This window comes from Somniosus microcephalus, unplaced genomic scaffold, assembly GCF_052327205.1.
Source record: "Somniosus microcephalus isolate GS21.2 unplaced genomic scaffold, FLI_Smic_1.0 unresolved_chr2, whole genome shotgun sequence".
Lineage (NCBI taxonomy): Eukaryota > Metazoa > Chordata > Chondrichthyes > Squaliformes > Somniosidae > Somniosus > Somniosus microcephalus.
In genome coordinates, this window is record NW_028225180.1 from 76,105,457 (window position 1) to 76,133,271 (window position 27,815).

The 27,815-nt window shown below is 44.0% G+C and overlaps 1 protein-coding gene across 1 annotated transcript in view; it reads left to right on the top strand.

The window, feature by feature from the left end:
* The window catches only part of LOC147092841 (neurexin-2-beta-like), a 782,774-nt gene that overhangs the window by 616,668 nt on the left and 138,291 nt on the right, over positions 1-27,815 (top strand). The window contains exon 6 of the mRNA XM_085976096.1: positions 5,697-5,775. Within this exon, the coding sequence (XP_085832222.1) occupies positions 5,697-5,775 (79 nt within the window). The remainder of the gene's footprint in view (positions 1-5,696; positions 5,776-27,815) is intronic.

Here is a 27,815-nt window from a genome sequence, read left to right on the forward strand (position 1 = left end):
AAATCCGCCAATTGTAGTCGACATTTCCCTCGAGATTCAAACGCTCTGGTGGCTTCAAATTCTCCATGTCGCTTTTCACAATTTTCAGCAGATCTTCACCATCCTGGTACCATCTTATGTTCATTAATAAATAGACATTCTTATTATGAACACAGCTAGCTTTTGCTAGACACTTTTATTGAGCACATGTGGACTAGGTACAGTATCTGTAGAGGCTTCCATCTTGACTGCTGCCTTGTGGGTAGCCTAATGCCTCATGAGTAATGTAGTCTTAATATACATACAGCTGGGTAGTGTAGTCTTATACATACAGCTATATACAGCTCTACACAGCTCTACGGCTCCACCTAGTGTCCACTATAGAATGACATGTTATTGATCATTACAAGGTTCACCACCCTCTGAGTGAAGAAATTTCTCCTCATCTCAGTCCTAAATGTCCTACCCGGTATCCTGAGACTGTGACTCTCGTTCTACACCCCCCAGCCAGGAGAAACATCCTCCCTGCATCCAGTCTGTCTAGCCCTGTCAGAATTTTATATGTTTCAATGAGATCACCTCTCATTCTTCTAAACTCTAGTGAATACAGGCCTAGTTGACCCAATCTCTCCTCATACGATAGTCCTGCCATCCCAGGAATCAGTCTGGTGAACCTTCGCTGCACTCCCTCTATGGCAAGTATATCCTTCCTTAGGTAAGGAGACCAAAACTGCTCGGGAGCCTACTGTCAACAAGGCCCTGTATAACTGTAGTAAGATATCCTTGCTCCTGTACTCAAATCCTCTTGCAATGAAGGCCAACATACCATTTGCCTCCCTAACTGCTTGCTGCACCTGCATGTTTGCTTTCAGTGACTGGTGTACAAGGACACCCAGGTCCCTCTGTACATCAACATTTCCCAAACCAGCACCATTTAAATAATACTCTGCCTTTCTGTTTTCCCTACCGAAGTGGATAACTTCACATTTATCCACGTTATACTGCATCTGCCATGTATTTTTACGTGGTTAATGCCAACATAAAGATTTCCTTGTGCGGCATTTCAGCAAAATTGCCAAATGGGAACGAACTTGCTTGCAATTACGCTTACACGCAAATCTCCAGGGTGGGGGGGTTCTCTTCGGCTCCGAAATCGCGTCTCTCGCTATGGATTCACCAGATTTGGCAATGCTGCAATTTAACCCTCTCAGCCCCGGTGTCATTCTGGTGAATCTGCGCTGAGCCCCCTCTCCGAGGCCCGTATATCCTTCCTGAGCTGCGGAACCCAGGACTGAACGCAGTTCTCCAGATGGGGTCTAACCAGAGCTCTGTACAAAAAGAAAGACTCGCATTTCTCCAGCGCCTTTCACGACCACCGGATGTCTCAAAGCGCTTTACAGCCAATGAAGTACTTTTTGAAGTACTGTTGCAATGTGGGAAACGCGGCGGCCAACTTGCGCACAGCAAGCTCCCACAAACAGCAACATGGGACGTGAACCCACAACCTCCTGACTCAGAGACGAGTGTGCGACCCACTGAGCCACAGCTGACACTCCAACTCCATCTCACAACTGTAACATAACTTTCTCCCATCTTGCGGGGACGAGAGAAGAGAAAAACTGCAGAAGGGCCACTGCTTTTTTTGATATATATAAATGACCTGGATATTGGAATACAGAGTAGAATTTCTAAATTTGCTGATGACACCAAACTTGGGCGGGATGTCAAACAGTGAGGAGGATACCAATCGACTGCAACAGGACATAGAAAGGCTAGCAGGATGGGCAGAGAAGTGGCAGATGGAATTTAATACAGAGAAGTGTGAGGTGATGCATTTTGGCTGAAGGAACAGGGAGAGGCAATATACACTTAATGGCACAGTTTTAAAGAGTGTGCAGGGACAGAGGGACCTGGGAGTTAATGTGCATAGGTCCCTGAAGGTGGCGGGACATATTGAGAGAGTGGTTAACAAAGCATATGGAATCTTGGGCTTCATAAATAGAGGTATTGAGTACAAAAGTAGAGAAGTTATGCTGAACCTTTATAAAGCGCTGGTTAGGCCACAACTGGAGTATTGTGTCCAGTTCTGGTCACCGCACTTTAGGCAGGATGTGAAGGCCCTTGAGAGGGTGCAGAGGAGATTTACCAGAATGGTTCTGGGGATGGGGGATCTTAGCTACAAGGACAGGTTGGAGAAGCTGGATTTGTTTTCATTAGAGCAAAGGAGGTTGAGGGGTGATTTGACAGAGGTGTACAAGATTATGACGGGTTTGGATAGGCTCGATGGGGAAAAGCTGTTCCCACTAGTTGATGGTACAAGGACGAGGGGACACAGATTTAAGGTTTTGGGCAAGAGATACAGGGGGGGACGTGAGGAAAACATTTTTACGCAGCGAGTGGTGAGGACCTGGAACTCGCTGCCGACGGACGCGGTGGAAGTGGAGACACTCAATGTTTTCAAGGGGAGACTGGATAGGCACTTGAGGGAAATAAACTTGCAGGGCTACGGGGATAGAGCGGGGGAATGGGACTGACTGGATCGCTCTACAGAGAGCCGGCACGGACTCGATGGGCCAAATGGCCTCCTTCTGTGCCGTTATGACTCTATGGGAGAGAAATTGAGTATAGCCCCATTTGGGGTACCAGCCTCGCCAGGGCGCTAAAAGTAGTGCCCTGGAAATATTCGCGCCCCCGCACCGGAAATTGAATGGTTGCGCCCCAAAGGGAAGCGGGGCGCTACTGGAGGCGCCCCGCATCCCTCTTGGGGCGCTGTGAGTGAATGGCGCTGCGGCACGTCGTGCTGCGGTGTTACAGGCCTTCCTCCCCTTCTTAAAGGAGAGGGGCCTTGTGCAGCGCGATCTGGGGCCCAGCTGGGCCCCCGAGGATCGGGAGTGCAGGCAAAAGAGCCCGGCACCGAGGAGAAGTGCCGGGCTCTTGGAGCGTAGCCGGCACTCTGCGGTGGCGGCGGGGGGGGCGTTCAGGAGGCCGGGGACGGGAGCGCAGGCAGGTGCTGGCAGGCGGCCAACAACAAAAATGGCCGCCCCGCACCTCGCCTTTAATTTGCGCCTCCCCGGCCGCAGGTAGGCCCCCCCCGACCCCGTCGGACATAGCGTCCGGCGGTAAATCAGGGGGCGCTTCCAAATATCGCAGCGGGGCGTCAGCGGGGCGCTGCGCACACTGATGACGTCATCGGCAGCGACGCAGCGCTAACGGTTTGCACCACCACTAACGTCCCGCGGAATTTAGCGGGAGGCGTGGGCAGTGCCGCGCCCGGGCGCCAGTTGGCTTGCGACCCCCTTAGCGCCCTCTTAAGGCGCTAACGGGTGGCGCAGCCCACTGAAGTTCTCCCCCTATGACTATGACTAGAAAGAAGACTGCTTTGTTAAGTGGATGCTCCCCCACCCATCATTAACGGAACGGGTTAAGGACTCCAGCAGCGTGCGACTGCTTTCTTGTCTCCCTGTAAGCCTCGTCTTTGCTAGCCTGTGCAGAGGGGTGCCAATTACAGCACACTCTGCTGCACATCCCAAGCCACCAGCCCTCCTTAATACTGACGTCTGCACAATTTATTGCTCGCAGTCACCATCCTTTGGGAACCCATTCTTCTCTCGGCCGGCGCTCCCCTCAGGAAGCTGCAGCTACCTGGCAGCCCTACATCTTGAAGCCATAAGGACTCTGCCCCCTAGTCCGAGACTCCCCAACCAGCGGAAATAGTTTCTCTCTATCCACCCCTGTCAGTTCCCCTCAATATCTTGAAAACTTCAATCAGATCAACCCTTAACCTTCTAAATTCTAGGGAATACAACCCTAGATTCCATAATCTCTCCTCGTAACTTAACCCCTGGACGGCGAGGTGAATACATTTAGTAAACAGGTCATAGGAACAGGAGGAGGCCATTCAGCCCCGCCAGCCTCTTCCGCCATTCATTGAGATCATGGCTGATCTGTGCCCTAACTCCATCTCCCCGCCTTTGGCCCATATCTCTTAATACCTTTGGTTAACAGAAAGCTATCAATCTCCGATTTAAAATTAACAACTGGTCTAGCATCAATTGCCATTTGCGGAAGAGAGTTCCAAACTTCTACCGCCCTTTGTGTATAGAAGTGTTTCCTAACTTCACTCCTGAAAGGTCTGGCTCTAATTTTTAGACTCTGCCCCCTAGTCCTAGACTCCCCAACCAGCGGAAATAGTTTCTCTCTCTCTACCCTATCAGTTCCCCTTAATATCCTGAAAACTTTGATCAGATCACCCCTTAACCTTCTAAATTCCAGGGAATACAACCCTAGTTTGTGTAATCGCTCCTCGTAACTTAACACTTGGAGTCCAGGAATCATTCTGGTAAATCTAGGGTCTTCACCTTTCCCTCCCTATGACCATGACCAGGATCATTGTTCCTCCATATCCATGGCCAAAATTCCCCTTAGGACTCGTGCCAGGATTCCTAGAATCATAGAAATTTACGGCACAGAAGGAGGCCATTCGGCCCATCGTGTCCGTGCCGGCCGACAAAGAGCTCTCCAGCCTAATCCCACTTCCCAGCTCTTGGTCCGTAGCCCTGTAGGCTACAACACTTCAAGTGCACATCCAAGTACTTTTTAAATGCGATGAGGGTTTCTGCCTCGACCACCCTTTCAGGCAGTGAGTTCCAGACACCCACCACCCTCTGGGTGAAAAAATTTCTCCTCAACTCCCCTCTAATCCTCCGACCAATTACTTTAAATCTCTGCCCCCTGGTTATTGACCTCTCTGCTAAGGGAAATAGGTCCTTCCTATCCACTCTATCTAGGCCCCTCATAATTTTATACACCTCAATTAAATCTCCCCTCGGCCTCCTCTGTTCCAAAGAAAACAACCCCAGCCTGTCCAATCTTTCCTCACAGCTAAAATTCCCCAGTCCTGGCAACATCCTCGTAAATCTCCTCTGCACCCTCTCTAGTGCGATTCCTGTAATGTGGTGACCAGAACTGCACGCAGTACTCTAGCTGCGGCCTAACTAGTGTTTTATACAGTTCAAGCATAACTCCCCTGCTCTTATATTCTATGCCCCGGCAAAAAAGGGTTGAGATCAGGCATCAAACGACAGGGTTACCTTTAGGAAGGGCATGCCTGCTGGATACCCCCTGAGCAATGACATCCAATACCAAGACAGGAAGGGTTGTCCATTATACCTTCGTCTCAGTTAGTAAGTGCACTGCCCTGTGTGTGTCAGAGCTATCGGGTCAGGAGGGTCCCTGGTTCAAACACACCCTGTTCGGTACTGAGTCCACTCATCTAAGACTTTTTTTGTTAGGGAGGGAGTTCCAGGATTTTGACCCAGCGACGATGAAGGAACGGCCGGTATATGTCCAAGTCAGGATGGTGTTCCCGTGCACCTGCTGCCCTTGTCCTTCTAGGTGGAAGAGGTCGCGGGTTTGGGAGGTGCTGCCGAAGAAGCCTTGGCGAGTTGCTGCAGTGCAGCTTGTAGATGGCGCACACTGCAGCCACGGTGCGCCGGTGGTGGAGGGAGTGAATGTTTAAGGTGGTGGATGGGGTGCCAATCAAGCCTGTTGGCTTCTGCGTCCAAGTCCCCTGACTCGAGGCTGCCGGCGACTCACCACCACCTTCTCAAGGGGCAACTAGGGACGGGCAATAAATGCTGGGCCTCACCATCAACGCCCACATCCCGTGAATAAGCTACTTCTATCTAACGCCTCAAAATCTTCATCTTCTCTTTCAGAACACTGATGATATTCTGGTGGCCTCAGCGGAATGTCCGAGTGACGATGAGGACTTGGAAGAATGCGAACCCAGCACGGGTGAGTTCGGTAACACTGGGCACTCCCATTTGACTAGGTTGGAGTTGATTTATTTTATTTTTTTTTGGTTGTGCAGCAGCGATCCTCTCCTCCGATGGGCGGCAGCTTCCTCCCTCCCACTGCCCCTTGGCAATCTCTTCAAAGGCAGGGCGAGGTGCAAGTCGCGATCGATTCCAAGTAAAGCTTGAATGAACAGAGTTTCCTCGTTGCTCATCCGGACCCCAGATGAGCTCGCACCCGTTAGCAGACACCGGCCGCCGCGCTCCGCCGAGATAGCTAATCTAAGTTAAAGGTGGCAGCAAGGGAAAGGCATTGACCTTGTGTATTGTATAATATCAACAGTACAGACCCCGTGTATTATATAATATACACAGTAACGGCCCCGCATGTTATATAATATACACAGTACCAATCCTGCGTATTATATAATATACAGTACAGACCCCGAGTATTATATAATATACACAGTACAGACACTGCATATTATATAATATACACAGTACTGATCCTGCGTATTATATAATATATACAGTACGGACCATGCATATTATATAATATACACAGTACTGACCCTGCGTATTATATAATATACACAGTACAGACTCTGCATATTATATAATATACACAGTACAGACCCTGCCTATTATATAATATACACAGTACAGACCCCGCGTATTATATAATATACACAGTAGACACTGCGTATTATATAATATACACAGTACAGACCCTGCGTATTAAATGATATACACAGTACAGACTCAGCGTATTTTATAACATACACAGTACAGACCCTGAGTATTATATAATATACACAGTACAGACCCCACATATTAAATGATATACACAGTACTGACCCTGCATATTATATAATATACACAGTACTGATCCTGCGTATTATACAATATACACAGTACAGACCCCGTGTATTATACAATATACACAGTACTGACTCTGCCTATTAAATGATATATACAGTACTGACACTGCGTGTTATATAATATACACAGTACAGATATCGCGTATTAAATAATATACAGTATAGACCCCGCGTATTATATGATATACACAGTACAGACCCAGTGTATTATATTATATACACAGTACAGACACCGCGTATTATATAATATACACAGTACTGACCCTGCGTATTATATAACATACACAGTACAGACCCAGTGTATTATATTATATACACAGTACAGACACCGCGTATTAGATAATATACACAGTACAGATGCCATGTATTATAAAATATACATAGTACAGATGCTGCGTATTATAAAATATATACAGTACTGACCCCACGTATTATGTAATATACACAGTACTGACCCTGCGTATTATATAATATACACAGTACGGACCCTGCGTATTATATAATATACACAGTACTGACCCTGCATATTATATAATATACACAGTACTGACCCTGCGAATTGTATAATATAGACAGTACTGACCCTGCGAATTATATAATATAGACAGTACTGACCCCGCGTATTATATAATATACACAGTACGGACCCTGCGTATTATATAATATACACAGTACAGACCCCGCACATTATATAATATACACAGTACAGAACCTGCGATTTATATAATATATACAGTACAGATCCCGCACATTATATAATATACACAATACAGACCCTGCGAATTACATAATATACACAGAACTGACCCTACGTATCATATAATATACACAGTACAGATTCGGCGTATTATATAATATTCACAGTACAGACCCTGTGTATTATATAATATACACAGTACTGACCCTGCATATTATATAATATATGCAGTACAGACCCCATGTATTATATAATATACACAGTACTGACCCTGCGTATTATATAATATACACAGTACTGACCCCACATATTATATAATATACACTGTACTGACCCTGCGTGTTATATAATATACACAGTACTGACCCCGCGTATTATATAATATACACAGTACTGACGCCGAGTATTACTATTACATAATATACACAGTACTGACATTGCGTAATGTATAATACACCCAGTACAGACCCTGGGTATTATATAATATACAAAGTACAGACCCTGCATATAATAAAATATACACAGTACAGATGCTGCATATTATATAATATACACAGTGCAGACACTGCATATTTTATAATATACACAGTACAGATCCCGTGTATTGTATAACATACAAAGTACTAACCCCCCGTATTATATGATATACACAGTACTGACCTCGTCTATTATATAATGTACACAGTACGGACCCCACATATTATGCAATATATACATTACTGAAACCGCGTATTATACAATATACACAGTACTGACACCACGTATTATATAATAAACACAGTACAGACCCTGCGTATTATACAATATACACAGTACAGACGTCGCTTATTATATAATATACACAGTACAGACCCCGCATATAATACCATATACACAGTAGAGAACCCGTGTATTATATAATATACACAGTACAGACCCCGCGTATTACATGATATACACAGTACTGACATTGCATATTGTATAATACACACAGTACAGACCCTGCATATAATAAAATATACACAGTACAGATGCCGTGTATTATATAATATACACAGTGCTGGCACTGCATATTATATAATATACACAGTACAGATCCCGTGTATTATATAACATATAAAGTACAAATCCTGCGTATTATATAATACACAGTACTGACAATACATATAATATAAAAAACACAGTACAGACCCTGCGTGTTTTATAATATACACAGTAAAGACCCTGTGTATTACATAATATACACAGTACAGACCCCACATATTATATAATATACACAGTACAAACCGTGTGTATTATATAATATATACACAGTACCGACGCTGCATATTATATAATATACACAGTACAGACCAAGCGTATTATATAATATACACTGTACTGACCCTGCGTATTATATAATATACACAGTACAGACCCTGCGTTTTATATAATATGCACAGTACTGACCCCATCTATTATATAATGTACACAGTACTGACCCCACGTATTATACAATATACACATTACTGACACCGCGTATTATATAATATACACAATACTGATGCCGCATATTATATAATAAAAACAGTACAGACCCTGCGTGTTATATAACATACACAGTACAGACCCCACGTGTTATATAATATACACAGTGCTGACCTCGCTTATTATATAATATACACAGTACAGACCCCACATATAATACCATATACACTGTAGAGAACCTGTGTATTATATAATATACACAGTGCAGACACAGCATATTATATTATATACACACTATAGATCCCATGTATTATATAACATACACAGTACAGATCCCACGTATTATATAATATACACAGTACTGACCCCGCGTAATATATAATATACACAGTACAGACCGTGCGTATTATATAACATACACAGTACAAACACTGTATTATATAATATACACAGTGCAGACCCTGCGTATTATATAAGATACACAGTACTGACCCAGTGTATTATATAATTAATATATACAGTACAGTCCCTGCGTATTATATTATATACACAGTACTGACCGTGCGTGTTATATAATATACACAGAACTGACCCCATTTATTATATAATATACACAGTACAGACACCGTGTATTATATAATATACACAGTACAGACCCCGCGTGTTATATAATATACACAGTACAGTCCCTGTGTATTATAAAATATACACAGTACAGTCCCTGCGTATTATACAATATACACAATACAGACCCTGCGTATTATATAATATACACAGTACAGTCCCTGCATATTATAAAATATACACAGTACAGACCCCATGTGTTATATAATATACACAGTATAGACCCTGCGTATTATATAATATACACAGTACAGACCCCATGTATTATATAATATCCACAGTACAGACCCCGCGTATTATATAATATACACAGTACTGACCCTGCGTGTTATATAATATACGCAGTACTGACCCCATTTATTATATAATATACACAGTACAGACACCGTGTATTATATAATATACACAGTACAGACCCTGCGTATTATATAATATACACAGTACAGACCCCACGTATTATATAATATCCACAGTACAGACGCCACGTAATATATAATATTCACAGTACAGACCCTGCGTATTATATAATATAAACTATACAGATCCTGCGTATTATATAATATGCATGGTACAGACCCTGTGTATTATATCATATACACAGTACTGACCCTGCGTATTATACAATATACACAGTACAGACCATGCGTATTATAATATACACAGTACAGACCCCGCGTTTTATATAATATGAACAGTACAGACACTGCATATTATATAATACACACTGTAGGGACCCCTCGTATTATATAATATACACAATACAGATCCTGTGTATTATATATATACAAATAGAGACACTGCGTATTATATAATATACACAGTACAGACCCCACATATATAATATACACAGTACAGACCCTGCGAATTATATGATATACACAGTACAGACCCCGCGTATTATATAATATACACAATGCAGATCCTGCATATTATATAAATATACACAGCACAAACCCCGTGTACCATATAACATACACAGTACTGACCCCGCATATTATACAATATGCACAGTACAGACCCTGCTTATTATATAATAGACACAGTACATACCTTGTGTATTATATAATATACACAATACAGACACTACACATTATATAATATATACAATACAGATCCTGCGTATTATATAATATACACAGTACAGTCCCCAAGTATTATATAATATACACAGTACTGACCCCACGTATTATATAATATACACAGTACTGACTCTGCGTGTTATATAATATACACAGTACAGACCCCACGTATTATATAATATACAGAATACAGATGCTGTGTATTATATAATATACACAGTACAGACCCTGCGTATTATATAATACACAGTACAGACCCACGTATTATATAATATACACAGTACAGACCCTGCTTATTATATAACATACACAGTACTGACCCTGCGTATTATATAATATACACAGTACAGAATCCACATATTATATAATATACACAGTACAGACGCCACGTATTATATAATATTCACAGTACAGACCCTGCGTATTATATAAATATAAACTATACAGATCCTGCGCATTATATAATATGCACGGTACAGACCCTGTGTATTATATCATATACACTGTGAGGGTGCCGGTTAGTTCCCTCAGTAACCCCTAGATGGCACCTTCACTTGTTTTTTTTCCCTTTGCTAATTGTTACTAGTTTCTCCTGTGTTTATTACTTAACTGCCTTTTATCAGGTTTATTGGTTTCACCTGTTTTTGCTTGTATTTAAGTTCTGTGGTTTCTTCCCTCTGTGCTCAGCCTTGACAAGCCGTTTGCCTAGTGGTAGCTTGTCTTGAGCTCCTATGTTTGTAACTGTTTACCTGTGTGATTCTAGTAAAGTACTTTTATTTAAGACTGCATACCTGCTTCTCACCTCGTCTGTCTGCACTTGGGTCCAGAACCAGCCTCGCCCTGACAGCACCCGTCTGACGTGTTGGACATGCTGCAGGGGGGACTTTGAGAAGATGAGAATGTCATCCAAATAAACAAACACGAACTGGTTCAGCAGGTCCCGGCGCACGTCATTGACCAGAGCTTGGAAGACAGCAGGAGCGTTAGTGAGACCAAAGGGCATGACGAGGTATTCCCAGTGACCGCTAGGGGTGATAAAGGCAGTCTTCCATTCATCCCCCTCCCTAATGCGGACCAGGTTGTACGCGTTGCGGAGGTCAAGTTTGGAGAAGATGGTAGCTCCCTGCAGCTGCTCAAATGCTGAAGACATCAAAGGGAGAGGATAGCAGTTCTTAATGGTAATTTTGTTAAGCCCCCGATAGTCTATGCAAGGCCTGAGACCACCATCCTTCTTCTTTACAAAAAAGAAGCCAGCACCCGCTGGGGAGGTGGAAGGGCGAATGAAACCTGTAGCGAGGGCTTTCTTGATGTATTCTTCCATGGAAATATTCTCAGGGCCAGAGAGAGAGTAGAGCCGACCCCGAGGGGGGCTAGTGCCAGGCAGGAGATCAATGGCACAGTCGTAGGACCGCTGTGGGGGGAGTGTAGTGGACCGCCTCTTACTAAACACAGCATGGAGGTCCGAATATTCAGGGGGCACATGAGCAAGGTCCAGCTGATCAGCTGGCTCGGGAGAGGAAGGATGGGGCAGACTAGGGAAGACCTTAAGACAGTTGGCTAGACATGAAGGACCCCACTCCAGCACAGTCCCGGTAGTCCAGTCAATGTGAGGGTTATGAAGAGAGAGCCACGGATGTCCAAGAACGAGAGGGAGCTCAGGTGAATCGATAAGGTGAAACTGTAGCAACTCTTGATGTCTCTCCCGTACTTGGACATGTAATACTCCGGTGATATGATGAATACGCCCAGAACCAAGGGGCCTGCCGTCGAGGGCGGTGACTTGTAAAGGCTTGTCAAGGCGAGAGAAAGGAATTTTCAGGCTGCGCACAAGGGTGGCATCAATAAATCAGCCAGCGGCCCCGGAGTCAACAAACACCTGGAGGTTGTACTGTTGTCCCTCCCAAGAGAGACGAGCGGGAAGCAGGGTTTGGAAGACAGAAGGGGTAGGAGAAGGGATTTGATCTGTCAGTATTTTCCCAATCCTCCTGGCTTTTTCCTGAAGCTCAGGGCATGTGGCTCTGAGATGGCCAGACAGGCCACAGTAAAGACAACACCCCTCTCTCAATCTCCTCTGTCTCTCAAAGTGGGAGAGCCTAGTTCTGCTGAGTTGCATAGGTTCCTCTTCAGTGCTAATAGGGGGACTCGGAGGTACTTGGAAACTCTTGGTCAGATTCGAAACACCGGAAGATCTCACCTCTGTGGAAGTAGTGAATCTCCTCTCTCTACCATGCTCTCAGAGGCGGTTATCCACTCTGATGGCAAGGGAGATGAGCATGTCAAGGTCCTCCGGAACCTCTCTGGACGCCAGTTCATCTTTGATAGATTCGGAAAGGCCATTAAGAAACGTGGAGAGAAGGGCTTCGGTGTTCCAGCGGCTTTCCGCAGCGAGTGTGCGGAACTCAATGGTGAAGTCGGCTACGCTGCAGTTGCCCTGGCGGAGATTCAAAAGTCTCTTAGCTGCCTCCCGTCCACTCACAGGATGGTCAAAGACTTTGCTCATCTCTTCGGCGAAAAGGAGAATGTCCGAGCAGATGAAAGATTGCTGCTCCCAGATAGCGGTAGCCCAGGCGAGAGCTTTTCCCGAGAATAGTGATATGATGAACGCTACCTTAGAGCGGGGTGATAGGAACATGGAGGGTTGGAGTTCAAAAACTAGGAAGCACTGGGTCAAGAAGCCACGACACTTGCCCGGATGACCGTCATAGCGCTCTGGCGTGGGTAGGCGAGGCTCTCGGTGAGTCTGGAGGTCGGCGACCGGTGGGGTAGTACCCAAAGGAACTGACTGAGGAGGAACATCCTGAGCAGAAGCCACAGCGGCTGGGTGTTGAATGGTCTGAGTCCACGTATTTACCTTGTCCGAAATGCTTTGGAGAAGTTGCTCAAGGCGGCCGAGGAAAGCACCTTGATGGGAGAGAATAGAACGAAATTCCTCCATCACTGCTGGGTCCATACTGGCTCAGTTTTGCTGTCAGGGCGAGGCTGGTTCTGGACCCAAGTGCAGACAGACGAGGCGAGAAGCAGGTATGCTGTCTTAAATAAAAGTACTTTACTAGAATCACACAGGTAAACAGTTACAAACATAGGAGCTCAAGACAAGCTACCACTAGGCAAACGGCTTGTCAAGACTGAGCACAGAGGGCAGAAACCACAGAACTTAAATACAAGCAAAAACAGGTGAAACCAATAAACCTGATAAAAGGCAGTTAAGTAATAAACACAGGAGAAACTAGTAACAATTAGCAAAGGGAAAAAAAACAAGTGAAGGTGCCATCTAGGGGTTACTGAGGGAACTAACCGGCACCCTCACAATACACAGTACTGACCCTGCGTATTATACAATATACACAGTACAGACCATGCGTATTATAATATACACAGTGCAGACCCCGCGTTTTATATAATATGAACAGTACAGACACTGCGTATTGTATAATATACACACTGTAGGGACCCCTCGTATTATATAATATACACAGTACAGACCACGCGTATCATATATATACAGAGACACTGCGTATTATATAATATACACAGTACAGACCACGCGTATCATATATATACAGAGACACTGCGTATTATATAATATACACAGTACAGACCCCACATATATAATATACACAGTACTTAACCTGCATTTTATATAATATACACAGTGCACACGCTGCATATTATATAATATACACAGTACAGACCCTGCGAATTATAAAATATACACAGTACAGACCCCGCGTATTATATAATATACACAGAACTGACCCTGAGTATTATAAAATGCACACAGTACTGACCTTGCGTATTATATAAAATACACAGTACAGACCCCACGTATTGTATAATATACTCAGTACAGACCGCGCTTATTATAAAGTATACAAAGTACAGACCATGCGTATTATAAAATATACACAGTATAGATCCCGCGTATTATAATATACACAGTACAGACCTGCGTATTATATAATATACACAGTACTGACACCGCGTGTTATATAATATACACAATACAGACCCCGCATATTATATAATATGCACAGTACTGACCTTGCGTATTATATAATACACACAGTACTGACCCTGCGAATTATATAATATCGACCGTACAGACCCCGCATTTTATATAACATACACAGTACAGTCCCCGAGTATTATGTAATATACACAGTACCGAACCAGCGTATTATATAATACACACAGTACAGACCCCGCGTATTATATAATATACACAGTACAGACCCCACGTATTATATAATATACACAGTACAGACCCCGGCTATTATGTAACATACAAAGAAACATAGAAACATAGAAGATAGGGGCAGGAGTAGGCCATTCGGCCCCTCGAGCCCACTCCGCCATTTAATGAGATCATTGCTGATCATCCAAATTCAGTACCCTGTTTCTGCCTTTTCTCCATACCCCTTGATCCCATTAGCCTTAAGAAATATATCCAACTCCTTCTTGAATATATTTAATGAATTGGCCTCTACTGGCTTCTTTGGCAGAGAATTCCACAGGTTCACCACTCTCTGGGTGAAGAAATTCCTCCTCATCTCAGTCCTAAATGGCTTACCCCTTATCCTTAGACGTTGACCCCGGTTCTGGACTCCCCGACCATCGGGAACATCCTTCCAGCATCTAGTCTGTCTAGTCCTGTTAGAATTTTATAAGTTTCGATGAGATCCCCTCTCATTCTTCTAAACTCCAGCGAGTACAAGCCCAATCGACCCAATCTCTCCTTATACGTCATTCCTGCCATCCCAAGTATCAGCCTGGTGAATCTTCGCTGCACTCCTTCCATGGCAAGAACATCCTTCCTCAGATAAGGCGACCAAAACTGCACACAATACTCAAGATGTGGTCTCACCAAGGCCCTGTACAACTGCAGCAAGACATCCTTGTTCCTGTACTCAAACACTCTCGCTACGAAGGCCAACATACCATTTGCCTTTTTAACCACCTGCTGCACCTGCATGCTTACTTTCAGTGACTGGTGCACAAGGACGCCCAGGTCTCGTTGCACTTCCCCTTCTCCCAATCTATTGCCATTTAGATAATAATCTGCCTTCCTGTTTTTGACACCAAAATGGATAACCTCGCATTTATCCACGTTATATTGCATCTGCAATGCTTCTGCCCAATCACCCAACCTGTCCAAATTATACTGGAGTTTCTCGGCATCCTCCTCACAGCACACACACCCACCCAGCTTTGTGTCATCTGCAAACTTGGAGATATTACATCTAGTTTCCTCGTCCAGATCATTAATATATATTGTGACTAGCTGGGGTCCAAGGACCGATCCCTGCGATACCCCACTAGTCACTCGGAAAAAGAGCCGTTTATTCCAACTCTTTGCTTTCTGTCTGCCAACCAGTTCTCTATCCAAGTCAATACCTTGCCCTCAATCCCATGTGCCTTAATTTTACACGCTAATCTCTTACGCGGGACCTTATCGAAAGCCTTTTGAAAGTCCAAATACACCACATCCACTGGTTCTCCCTTACCTATTTTACCAGTTACATCCTCAAAAAATTCCAGTAGATTAGTCAAGCACAGTTTACCTTTTGTAAAGCTTTGTTGACTTTGTCCGATCCGGTCACTTTTTTCCAAGTGCTCTGCTATTACATCTTTTATAATGGACTCTAGCATTTTCCCCATTACCGATGTCAGGCTTACCGGTTTGTAATTCCCTGTTTTCTCTCTACCACCCTTTTTGAACAGTGGGGTAACATTAGCTACCCACCAATCCATGAGTACTGTTCCAGAGTCTATCGAATTTTGGAAGATGACCAGCAAAGCATCTACTATTTCTAGGGCCACTTCCTTAAGTACCCTAGGATGTAGATTATCAAGCCCTGGGGATTTATCGGCCCTCAATCCCATCAATTTCCCTAACACCATTTCCCTACAAATGCTGATTTCTATCAGTTCCTCCCTTTCATTAGACCCTATGTTCCCCGACATATTTGGGAGGTTATTTGTGTCCTCCTTTGTGAAGACAGAACCAAAGTATGTATTTAATTGGTCTGCCATTTCTTTGTTCCCCATTATAAATTCCCCTGATTCTGACTGCAAGGGACCTACGCTTGACTTCACTAATCTTTTTCTCTTCACATATCTATAAAAGCTTTTACAGTCAGTTTTTATGTTCCTTGCAAGCTTACTCTCATACTCTATTTTCCCCCTCTTAATTAATCCCTTTGTCCTCCTTTGTTGGATCCTAAACTGCTCCCAATCCTCAGGTTTACTGCTTTTTCTGGCCAATTTATATGTCCTCTCTTTGGATCTTTTGCTATCCCTAATTTCCCTTGTTAGCCACGGTTGAGTCACCTTTTTTGTTTTATTTTTATGCCAAACTGGGATGAACAAATTCTGTAGTTCATCCATGTGATCTTTGAATGTTTGCCATTGCCCATCCACCATCAACCCTTTGAGTGACATTCCCCAATCAATCCTACCCAACTCGCACCTCATACCATCGTAGTCTCCTTTATTTAAATTCAGGACCCTAGTCTATGAGTCAACTATTTCACTCTCCATCTATCATATTATGATCGCTCCAACCCAAGGGGCCTCGCACAACAAGATTGCTAATTAATCCTTTCTCATTACATAATACCCAGTCTAAGATGGCCTGATCTCTAGTTGGTTCCTTGACATATTGGTCCAGGAAACCATCCCGTATACACTCCAGAAATTCCTCCTCCACAGTATTGTTACTAATTTGGTTAGCCCAATCTATATGTAGATTAAAGTCACCCATGATAACTGCTGTGCCCTTATTGCACGCTTCTCTAATATCCCGTTTAATGCCATCCTGACCTCCGCATTACTGTTTGGAGGTCTATATACCACTCCCACTGATGTTTTCTGCCCCTTGGTATTTCTCAGTTCTACCCATACAGATTCCACATTATCAGAGCTAATATCCTTCCTTTCAATTGTGTTAATCCCCTCTTTAACCAGCAATGCTACCCCACCTCCTTTTCCTTTCTGCCTATCTTTCCTGAATATTGAATACTCCTGGATGTTGAGTTCCCAGCCTTGGCCACCCTGGAGCCATGTTTCCGTAATCCCAATCATATCACGTTCGTTTACCTCTATTTGCGCAGCTAATTCATCCACCTTATTATGAATGCTCCTCGCATTAAGACACAAAGCCTTCAGGCTTGTTTTTTTAACGCTCTTAGATCTTTTAGAATTATTATTTACTGTGGCCATGTTTGATTTAAACCCTTGGGCCTAGAAATTCAGTATAGCCACTTTTGGGGCGCTACAGCCGGGCGTTTGCTAACTTTAGCGCCCGGCGCAACTTAGCGTCACCTTCGCCGATATTCAGTTGCATCGCCCCAAGAGGTTGCACGACTGTCATAAGGCGCTAAGCCGGCGTGCCGAGGCGCTAACACCGAGGGCGGGCGCAGCGCAGGTGCGGCGAGTTTCTGAATGAAGGCAGACACGCTGGCGCCGGTCAGCTCTTAAAGGGGGAGGGTCGACTTGTTTGGCTGCCGTGACCTGCACACTGCAGCCCTGAAGCAAGGCCTGACCATTGCTGGTTCATCAGTTCTACGCCCTGGACCATGGGAAGCCCGCTATTCTTCCAAATCCCATTGCACGCTCTTGCTGCTTGTCCAGGGTCATGGGGAAGGAGATGTACTGACGTCTCCTTCTGAAAAGGGCATTGTTCACCTGGCGGATGCAGCAATGTACCGTGAACTGGGAGATGTTGGCAATGCCCCCAGTAGCGGATTGGAAGGAGCCGGTGGCATAGAAGTTGAGAGCCACCGTCACCTTCAGTGCCACCGACAGAGACGTCCTGCTCCTCAGCTGTGGCTGCAGATCTCTGCGAAGCAGGTGGCAGATCTCAGTGACCACCTCCCTTCTCAATCGCAGCCTCCGAACACACTGCTCCTCAGACATGTTCAGATATGAGAACTGCTGGCGGTATACCCTGGGTGGGTAAGGCCTACTGTGCCGACGCCTGTTGGCCCTTCTCCGTCTGGCCATGACTGGCACTCTCTCACGGCGTCTCTGATCCCTTTGAATGCAATGCAGAAAGCCAACGTTTCCACCCATTGCAGCCCCCATTATATGTGGCGACTCAAGGCTATAGCACTGAAAGTGAAATCCAAGTGCAAAGCGCTGGCCTGAAGGTGGTAGTACCTGTGCGAGCGCTGAGTCAAAGCAGAAAGCTCTCTGCCTTTGTCTCTCTCCAAATATCCGTCTCTCACACAGAAGGATTGGCACAAAATGGCTGCCACTTATAATGCAGGAGGAGTCCCCTTTAAATAGCGCCCCCCGCGCCCCGCAGTGTCTGGAAACCGTTCCCCTCTACCAGTCGCTGGGGGCGCCAGGCGCAAAGAAGGGCGGCGCCACTGAAGTTCCGGTTCGGGGCGCACCAAGGGCGTTGCACCATGAAATGACGTCACGATCTGCGCGCGCTGCTGAGCGGGTGCTGCGGTTTAGCGCCGCCGCTAAATCTTGAGTGAAGTTCGCGAGAGGCGTAGATCGCACCGCGCCCGGGCGCTAGCCGCTTAGCGCCTCACTTCTCCTCCTCCTAAGGCGCTAGCGGCTGGTGCTAACAACTGAATTTCTAGGCCTTGATTTCTCTGCCTGTCACTTTTGTTTTTCTCCTTCCTGTCTTTTGCTTTTATCCTTGTTTCCCTTTCCTCTGTTTCCCCGCTCAGGTTCCCAACCCCCTGCCATTTTAGTTTAAACCCTCCCCCAGAGCACTAGCAAACACTCCCCCTCGGACATCGGTCCCGGCCCTGCCCAGGTGCAAACCGTCCGGTTTGAACTGGTCCCACCTCCCCCAGAACCGGTTCCAATGTCCCAGGAATTTGAATCCCTCCCCCTTGCACCTTCCTCTAGCCACGGCTTCATCTGAAATATCCTTCTATTTCTACTCCGACTAGCACGTGGCACTGGTAGCAATCCTGAGATTACTACCTTTCAGGCCCATTTTTTTAATTTACCTCCTAACTCCCTATATTCAGCTTTTAGGACCTCATCCCGTTTTTTACCTATATCGTTGGTACCTATATGCACCACGACAACTGGCTGTTCACCCTCCCACTCCAGAATGCCCTGCAGCCGCTCCGAGACATCCTTGACCCTTGCACCAGGGAGGCAACACACCATCCTGGAGTCTCGTTTGCGGCCGCAGAAACGCCTATCTATTCCCCTTACAATAGAATCCCTTATTACTATAGCTCTCCCCCTTTTTCCTCCCGTCCTGTGCAGCAGAGCCGCCCCTGGTGCCAGGAAGTTGGCTGCTGCTCCCTTCCTCTGATAAGCCATCCCCCCCCCCCCAATCAGTATCCAAAGCGGTATATCTGTTTGAGAGGGGGATGGCCACAGAGGACCCCTGCACTACCTGCCTGTGCCTAGTACTCTGCCTGTTGGTCACCCGTTCCCTCTCTGCCTGTGCCACCTTTATCTGCGGTGTGACCAACTGATTAAACGTGCTATTCACGATGTCCTCAGCATCGCGAATGGTCCAGTATGTATCCAATCGCTGCTCCAGCACCGCAATGCGGTCTGGCAGTAGCTGCAGCTGGACACACTTCCTGCACACGTAGTTGTCAGGGACACAGGAAGTGTCCCTGAGTTCCCACACAGCGCAGGAGGAGCATACCACGGCACTGGGCTGTCCTGCCATGACTTACATAACATAAGAACATAAGAACATAAGAAATAGGAGCAGGAGTAGGCCAATCGGCCCCTCGAGCCTGCTCCGCCATTCAATAAGATCATGGCTGATCTGATCCTAACCGCCAATCTACTATCACAGAACCATCTCCTGAATCTAACAGAATTAGACACACGAAATAGGAGCAGGATCGGGCTACACGGCCCCTGGGCCCGCTCCGCTACCCGTAGGGCCATGACCGATCCGAACCTAGACTCATGTCCAAATTCCTGCCCGCTCCCCGTAACCCTTAATTCCCTTTACTTCTAGGAAACTGTCTATTTCTGTTTTAAATTTATGTAATGATGTAGCTTCGACAGCTTTTGGGGGCAGCATATTCCATGGACCTACCACCCTCTGAGTGAAGTAGTTCCTCCTCATCTCAGTTTTGAAAGAGCAGCCCCTTATTCTAAGACTATGCCCCCTAGTTCTAGTTTCACCCATCATCGGGAACATCCTCCCCGCATCCACCCGATCCAACCCCTTCACAATCTTATATGTTTCAATAAGATCGCCTCTCATTCTTCTGAACTCCAATGAGTAGAGTCCCAATCTACTCAACCTCTCCTCATATGTCCATCCCCTCATCCCCGGGATTAACCGAGTGAACCTTCTTTGTACTGACTCGAGAGCAAGTATGTCCTTTCTTAAGTATGGACACCAAAACTGTATGCAGTATTCCAGGTGCGGTCTCACCAATACCTTGTACAACTGAAGCAATACCTCCCTATTTTTATATTCTATCCCCCTAGCAATGAAAGCCAACATTCCATTGGCCTTCTTAATCACTTGCCGCACCTGCATACTAACCTTTTGAATTTCGTGCACCAGGACCCCCAGATCCCTTTGTACTTCAGTACTTTCCAGTTTCTTGCCATTAAGATAATAACTTGCTCTACGATTTTTCCTGCCAAAGTGCATAACCTCACACTTTCCAGTATTGTATTCCATCTGCCAAATCTCTGCCCACTTACTTAGCCTGTCTATGTCCCCTTGCAGGTTTTTTATGTCCTCCTCACTCACTACTTTCCCTCCCATCTTAGTATCATCTGCAAACTTTGATATGTTACACTCGGTCCCCTCCTCCAAATCGTTAATATAGATTGTAAAGAGTTGGGGACCTAGCACTGACCCCTGCGGAACACCATTTGTTACTGATTGCCAGTCTGAGAATGAACCATTTATCCCAACTCTCTGCCTTCTGTTAGATAGCCAATCCTCTATCCATGCCAGAATATTACCCCCAATCCCGTGATTTTTTATCTTAAGCAATAATCTTTTGTGTGGCACCTTGTCAAATGCCTTTTGGAAGTCTAAATACACTACGTCCACTGGTTCCCCTTTATCCACCCTATATGTTACTTCCTCAAAGAACTCCAGCAAATTTGTCAAACATGACTTCCCCTTCATAAAACTTACCCTTTAATTGAAATTAAATTAAATCAAATCAATCCCACCAATTACACTACAGATAAATGATATATTTTAGGGCCCTGGTTTACCACCACAGAGACCCTAGAAACTATAAACCACAGAGTTAGAGTTTAAAAAAGAAAGAATTACTCACCAACCAATCACTTACCTGCTTTTTGGTGACGTCACACTTCGATTACTTTTGACTTCTCTCCCTCTCTGAGATTGGAGATTAGTACGCCTACCTGGTCTCTGGGGCCTTTTAAAGCCTCGCCGCTCGCGTTTCCCGCCACTGACGCTGACGCTGTGAGGCCTACCTGGTCTCTGGGGGCCTTTTAAAGCCTCGCCGCTCGCGTTTCCCGCCGCCGCCGCTGCCGCTGTGAGGCCTACCTGGTCTCTGGGGGCCTTTTAAAGCCTCGCCGCTTGCGTTTCCTGCCGCCGCCGCTGACGCTATGAGGCCTACCTTGTCTCTTGGGGCCTTTTAAAGCCTCGCTGCTCGCGTTTCCCGCCGCCGCCGCTGATGCTATGAGGCCTACCTGGTCTCTGGGGCCTTTTAAAGCCTCGCCGCTCGTGTTTCCCGCCGCTGACACTGCCGCTGTGAGGCCTACCTGGTCTCTGGGGGCCTTTTAAAGCCTCGCCACTTGCGTTTCCCGCCACCGCCGCTGACACTGTGAGGCGTACCTGGTCTCTGGGGGCCTTTTAAAGCCTCGCCGCTCGCGTTTCCCGCTGCCGCTAACGCTGTGAAGCCTACCTGGTCTCTGGGGGCCTTTTAAAGCCTCGCCGCTCACGTTTCCCGCCGCCGCCGCTGCCACTGACGCTGTGAGGCCTACTTGGTCTCTGGGGGCCTTTTAAAGCCTCGCCGCTCGCGTTTCCCGCCACTGCCGCTGATGCTGTGAGGCCTACCTGGTCTCTGGGGGCCTTTTAAAGCCTCTCCGCTCGCGTTTCCCGCCGCCGCCGCTGCCGCTGACACTATACACAGACCCTGCATATTATAATGTATACACAGTACAGACCGTGCGTATACTATATTATACACAGTACAGACCCTGCATATTATATAATATACACAGTACAGACCCTGCATATTATAATGTATACCCAGTACAGTCCCTGTGTATTATATAATATACACAGTACTGACCCCGTGTATTATATAATCTGCACAGTACTGACCCTGCGTATTATGTAATATACACAGTACTGACCCCGCGTTTTACATAATATACACAGTACTGACCCCGTCTATTATATAACATACACAGTACTGACCCCACGTATTATACAATATACACATTACTGACACCGCGTATTATATAATATACACAGTACTGACACCGCATATTATATAATAAACACAGTACAGACCCTGTGTATTTTATAATATATACACAGTACTGACCATGCGTATTGTATAATACACACAGTACAGACCCTGGTATTATATAATATACACAGTGCAGACACTGCGTATTATATAATATACACAGTACAGATCCCACGTATTATATAATATACACAGTACAGATCCCACGTATTATATAATATACACAGTACTGACCCTTCATATTATATAATATACACAGTACTGACCCCGCGTATTATATAATATACACAGTACTGACCCCGCGTATTATATAATATACACAGTACTGACCCCGTTTATTATATAACATACACAGTACTGACCCCACGTATTATACAATATACACAGTACTGACACCGCGTATTATATAATATACACAGTACAGACGCCACGTATTATATAGTATACACAGTTCTGACCCTTCATATTATATAATAATACAGTACAGACCCTGCTTATATAATATACACAGTACAAACCCCACGTATTATATAATATGCACAGTGCTGACACCGGCTATTATGTAACATACACAGTACAGACCCTGCGTATTATACAATATACACAGTACAGTCCCTGTGTATTATACAATATACACAGTCCTGACCCCGCGTATTATATAATGTACACAGTACTGACCCCGTCTATTATAAAATACACCCAGCACTGACCCCACGTATTATACAATATACACAATACTGACACCACATATTGTATAATAAGCACAGTACAGACCCCGCGTATTACATAATATACACAGTACTGACTCCGCATATTTTATAATATACACAGCACTGACCCTGCGAATTATATAATATACACAGTACAGACCCCGCGTATTATATAAAATACACAGTACAGACCCTGTATGTTATATAATATATACGGTACAGACCCCGTGCATTGTATAAAATACACCGCACGCACACTGCGCATTATATAATATATACAGTACAGACCCCATGTGTTATATAACATACACAGTACGGACCCCGCGTATTATATAATATATACAGCACAGACCCCACGTATTGTATAATATACACAGTACAGAACCTGAGTACTATATAATACACATAGTACAGACCCCGCATATTATATAATATACACAGTACAGACCCTGCATGTTATATAATATATACGGTACAGACCCCGTGCATTATATAAAATACACCGCACACACACTGCGCATTATATAATATATACAGTACAGACACCATGTATTATATAACATACACAGTACGGACCCCACACATTATATAATATACAAAGTACAGACCGCGCGTATTATATAATATACTCAATACAGACCATACGTATAATATAATATACACAGTACAGACCATACGTATTATTTAATATACACAGTACTGACCCCGCGTATTATATAATATACACAGTACTGACCCTGCATGTTATATAATATACACGGTGCAGACCCCATGTATTATGTAATATACACAATACGGACCCTGCGTATTATATAATATACACAGTACAGACCCCGCGAATCACATTTTTAAAATAACTATAAATTACATAAAATAACTATTTTAAACAATAATTTAAATTTTTGAAAAAAATAATTACATTTTCTAACTGGGCTAAAAATAAACTTACCTTTCTTTAACGTATTTAAAAATAATAAACCTGTGGAATTTTTTTTTTAATTTTAATTAATTCACCACTTACCTTGTTAAAAGCAGGCCTTGCGCCTGCTTTTTAAAAGTGTAATTGCTGGAGACTTACCCTCCTGGAGAAACCTGGAAAAAAACGTAAGTTCCAGGCGCACGTGCTGCCTCTCCGGCATACGCGTTTGACCTCTGGACCCCTTCCTTTAAGGGAACGGAAGTTCTGGTTTCCCGTGCATGCGCAGTGCATGCACGAAACCGGCACTTTTGTTGGTCCTACAGGTGAGTACCCAGTGCGTACTCACCCGTGGAGACCCGAATTTCTGGGCCAATATACACAGTCCTGACCCTGCGGATTATATAATATACACAGTAAGGACCCTGCGTATTATGTAATATACACAGAACAGACCCTGCGTATTATATAATATACACATTACAGACCCCGCGTATTACATAATACTCAAAGTACAGACCCTGCGTGTTATATAATATACACAGCACAGACCCCGCATATTATATAATATACACAGTACAGATGCTGCGTATTATATAATCTACACAGTAGAGATCACGCGTATTATATAATATACACAGTACAGACACTGCGCATTATATAATATACACAGTACACACCCAGCATCTTATTTAATACACACAGTGCTGATGCAGTGTATTATATAATATACACAGTACAGACCCCACGTACTATATAATTTACACAGTACAGACCTTGCGTATTATATAATATACACAGTACATACCCTGCGTATTCTATAACTTACACAGTACGGACACTGCGTATTATATTATATAGATAGTACAGACCCTGGCTATTATATAATATACCCAGTACTGACCCCGCGTATTATATTATATACACAGCACAGACCCCGCGTATTATATAATATACACAGTACAGACCTCGCGTATTATATAATATACACAGTACAGACCCTGCGTATTATATAATATACACAGTACAGACCCCGCGTATTATATAATATACACAGTACAGACCCTGGCTCTTATATAACATACCCAGTACTGACCCCGCGTATTGTATTATATACACAGCACAGACCCCGCGTATTATATAATATACACAGTACAGACCTCACGTATTATATAATATACACAGTGCAGACCCTGCGTGTTATATAATATACACAGTGCAGACCCTGCGTGTTATATAATATACACAGTACAGATGCTGCATATTATATAATCTACACAGTAGAGATCACGTGTATTATATAATATACACAGTACAGACATTGCGTATTATATAATATACACAGTACATACCCTGCGTATTCTATAATTTACACAGTAAGGACCCCCCGCATATTATATAAGATAAACAGTACAGACCCCGCATATCGTATAATCTACACAATACTGACCCCGCATATTATATAATATCCATAGTACAGACCCCGCGTTTTATATGATATACACAGTACAGACATCATGTACTATATAATATACACAGTGCAGACATCGCATATTATATAATATACACAGTACAGACACTGCATATTATATAATATACACAGTACAGACCCTGCGTATTACATAATATACACAGTACAGACCCTGCATATTATATAATATACACAGTATAGACCCCGCATATTATATAAGATACAGAGTACCGACCCAGTGTATTATATAATTTACACAGTGCTGACCCTGTATTATATAATATACACAGCACTGACCCTGCGTATTATATAATATACATAATACAGACCCTGCATATTATATAATATACACAGTACAGAGCCTGCATATTATATAATATACACAGTACAGACTGTATGTATTATATAATATACACAGTACAGACCCTGCATATTATATAATATACACAGTACAGACCGTATGTATTATATAATATACACAGTACAGACCCTGCATATTATATAATATACATAGTACAGACCCTACGTATTATATAATATACACAGTACAGACCCTGCGTATTATATAATATACACAATACAGACAATGTGTATTATATAATATACACAGTACAGACCCTGCGTGTTATATAATATACACAGTACTAACCCTGCATATTGTATAATATACACAGTACAGACCCCGCGCATTATGCAATACAGGAAACTCTTTGGTATCCGGCACGGACAGGACCAGTATGGTGCCAGTTGATTAAAAATTCCGGATAACGGAGAGGGTTATCTACCGAGGCTATTTTTAACAAACACAAATAAAAAAATCAAGAAATGTACAGTATAATTTGGGTACTCACCTACAGAATGTTCCATTAAATGGATGGTAGAAGATGCTTGATTATGTACAGTACTGCCAGTTGAGGGTAATCCATAACTCTTTAATTACTTAACACTAAAACTAAACTTATAAACAACTGTATACTGCTTGGAGAACTACCCCCACTGACTAACTCGTCCACCGCAGGAGACTCAGACTTGGACTCGGCAACATTTCCTGTGTATTGAGGTGTTCGGATCGGAAGAGACTTCCGGCAGCGCCAAGGTGCCGAGTAGTGGCGGTGTGGAGAACTACCCCCACTGACTAACTCGGCCACCGCGGGAGGCTTGAACTCGGACTTGGCAACATTTCCGGTTATTGAGGTGTTGTTTTCGGAGTATCAATTTTGCCGGTTATTAGAAAATTCCGGATGATTAGGTGCCGTTTAAACGAGAGTTTACTGTGTACACAGTACAGACCCCGCTTATTATGTAATATACACAGTACGGACCCTGCGTATTATACAATATACACAGTACTGACCCTGCGTATTATATAATATATACACAGTACTGACCCAGCGTGTTATATAATATGCACAGTACTGACCCCATTTATTATATAATATACACAGTACAGACAATGTGTATTATATAATATACACAGCACAGATCCCGCATATTATATAATATACACAGTACTGACCCCGCGTATTATATAATATACACAGTACATACCCTGCGTATTATATAATATAAACAGTACAGACCCGGCGTATTATTTAATATACACAGTACAGACCCTGCGTGTTATATAATATACACAGTACAGACCCTGCGTATTATATAATATACACAGTACAGAACCTGCGTATTATATAATATACACAGTACAGACCATGCTTGTTATATAATATACACAGTACAGAACCTGCGTATTATATAATATGCACAGTACTGACCCAGTGTATTATATAATATG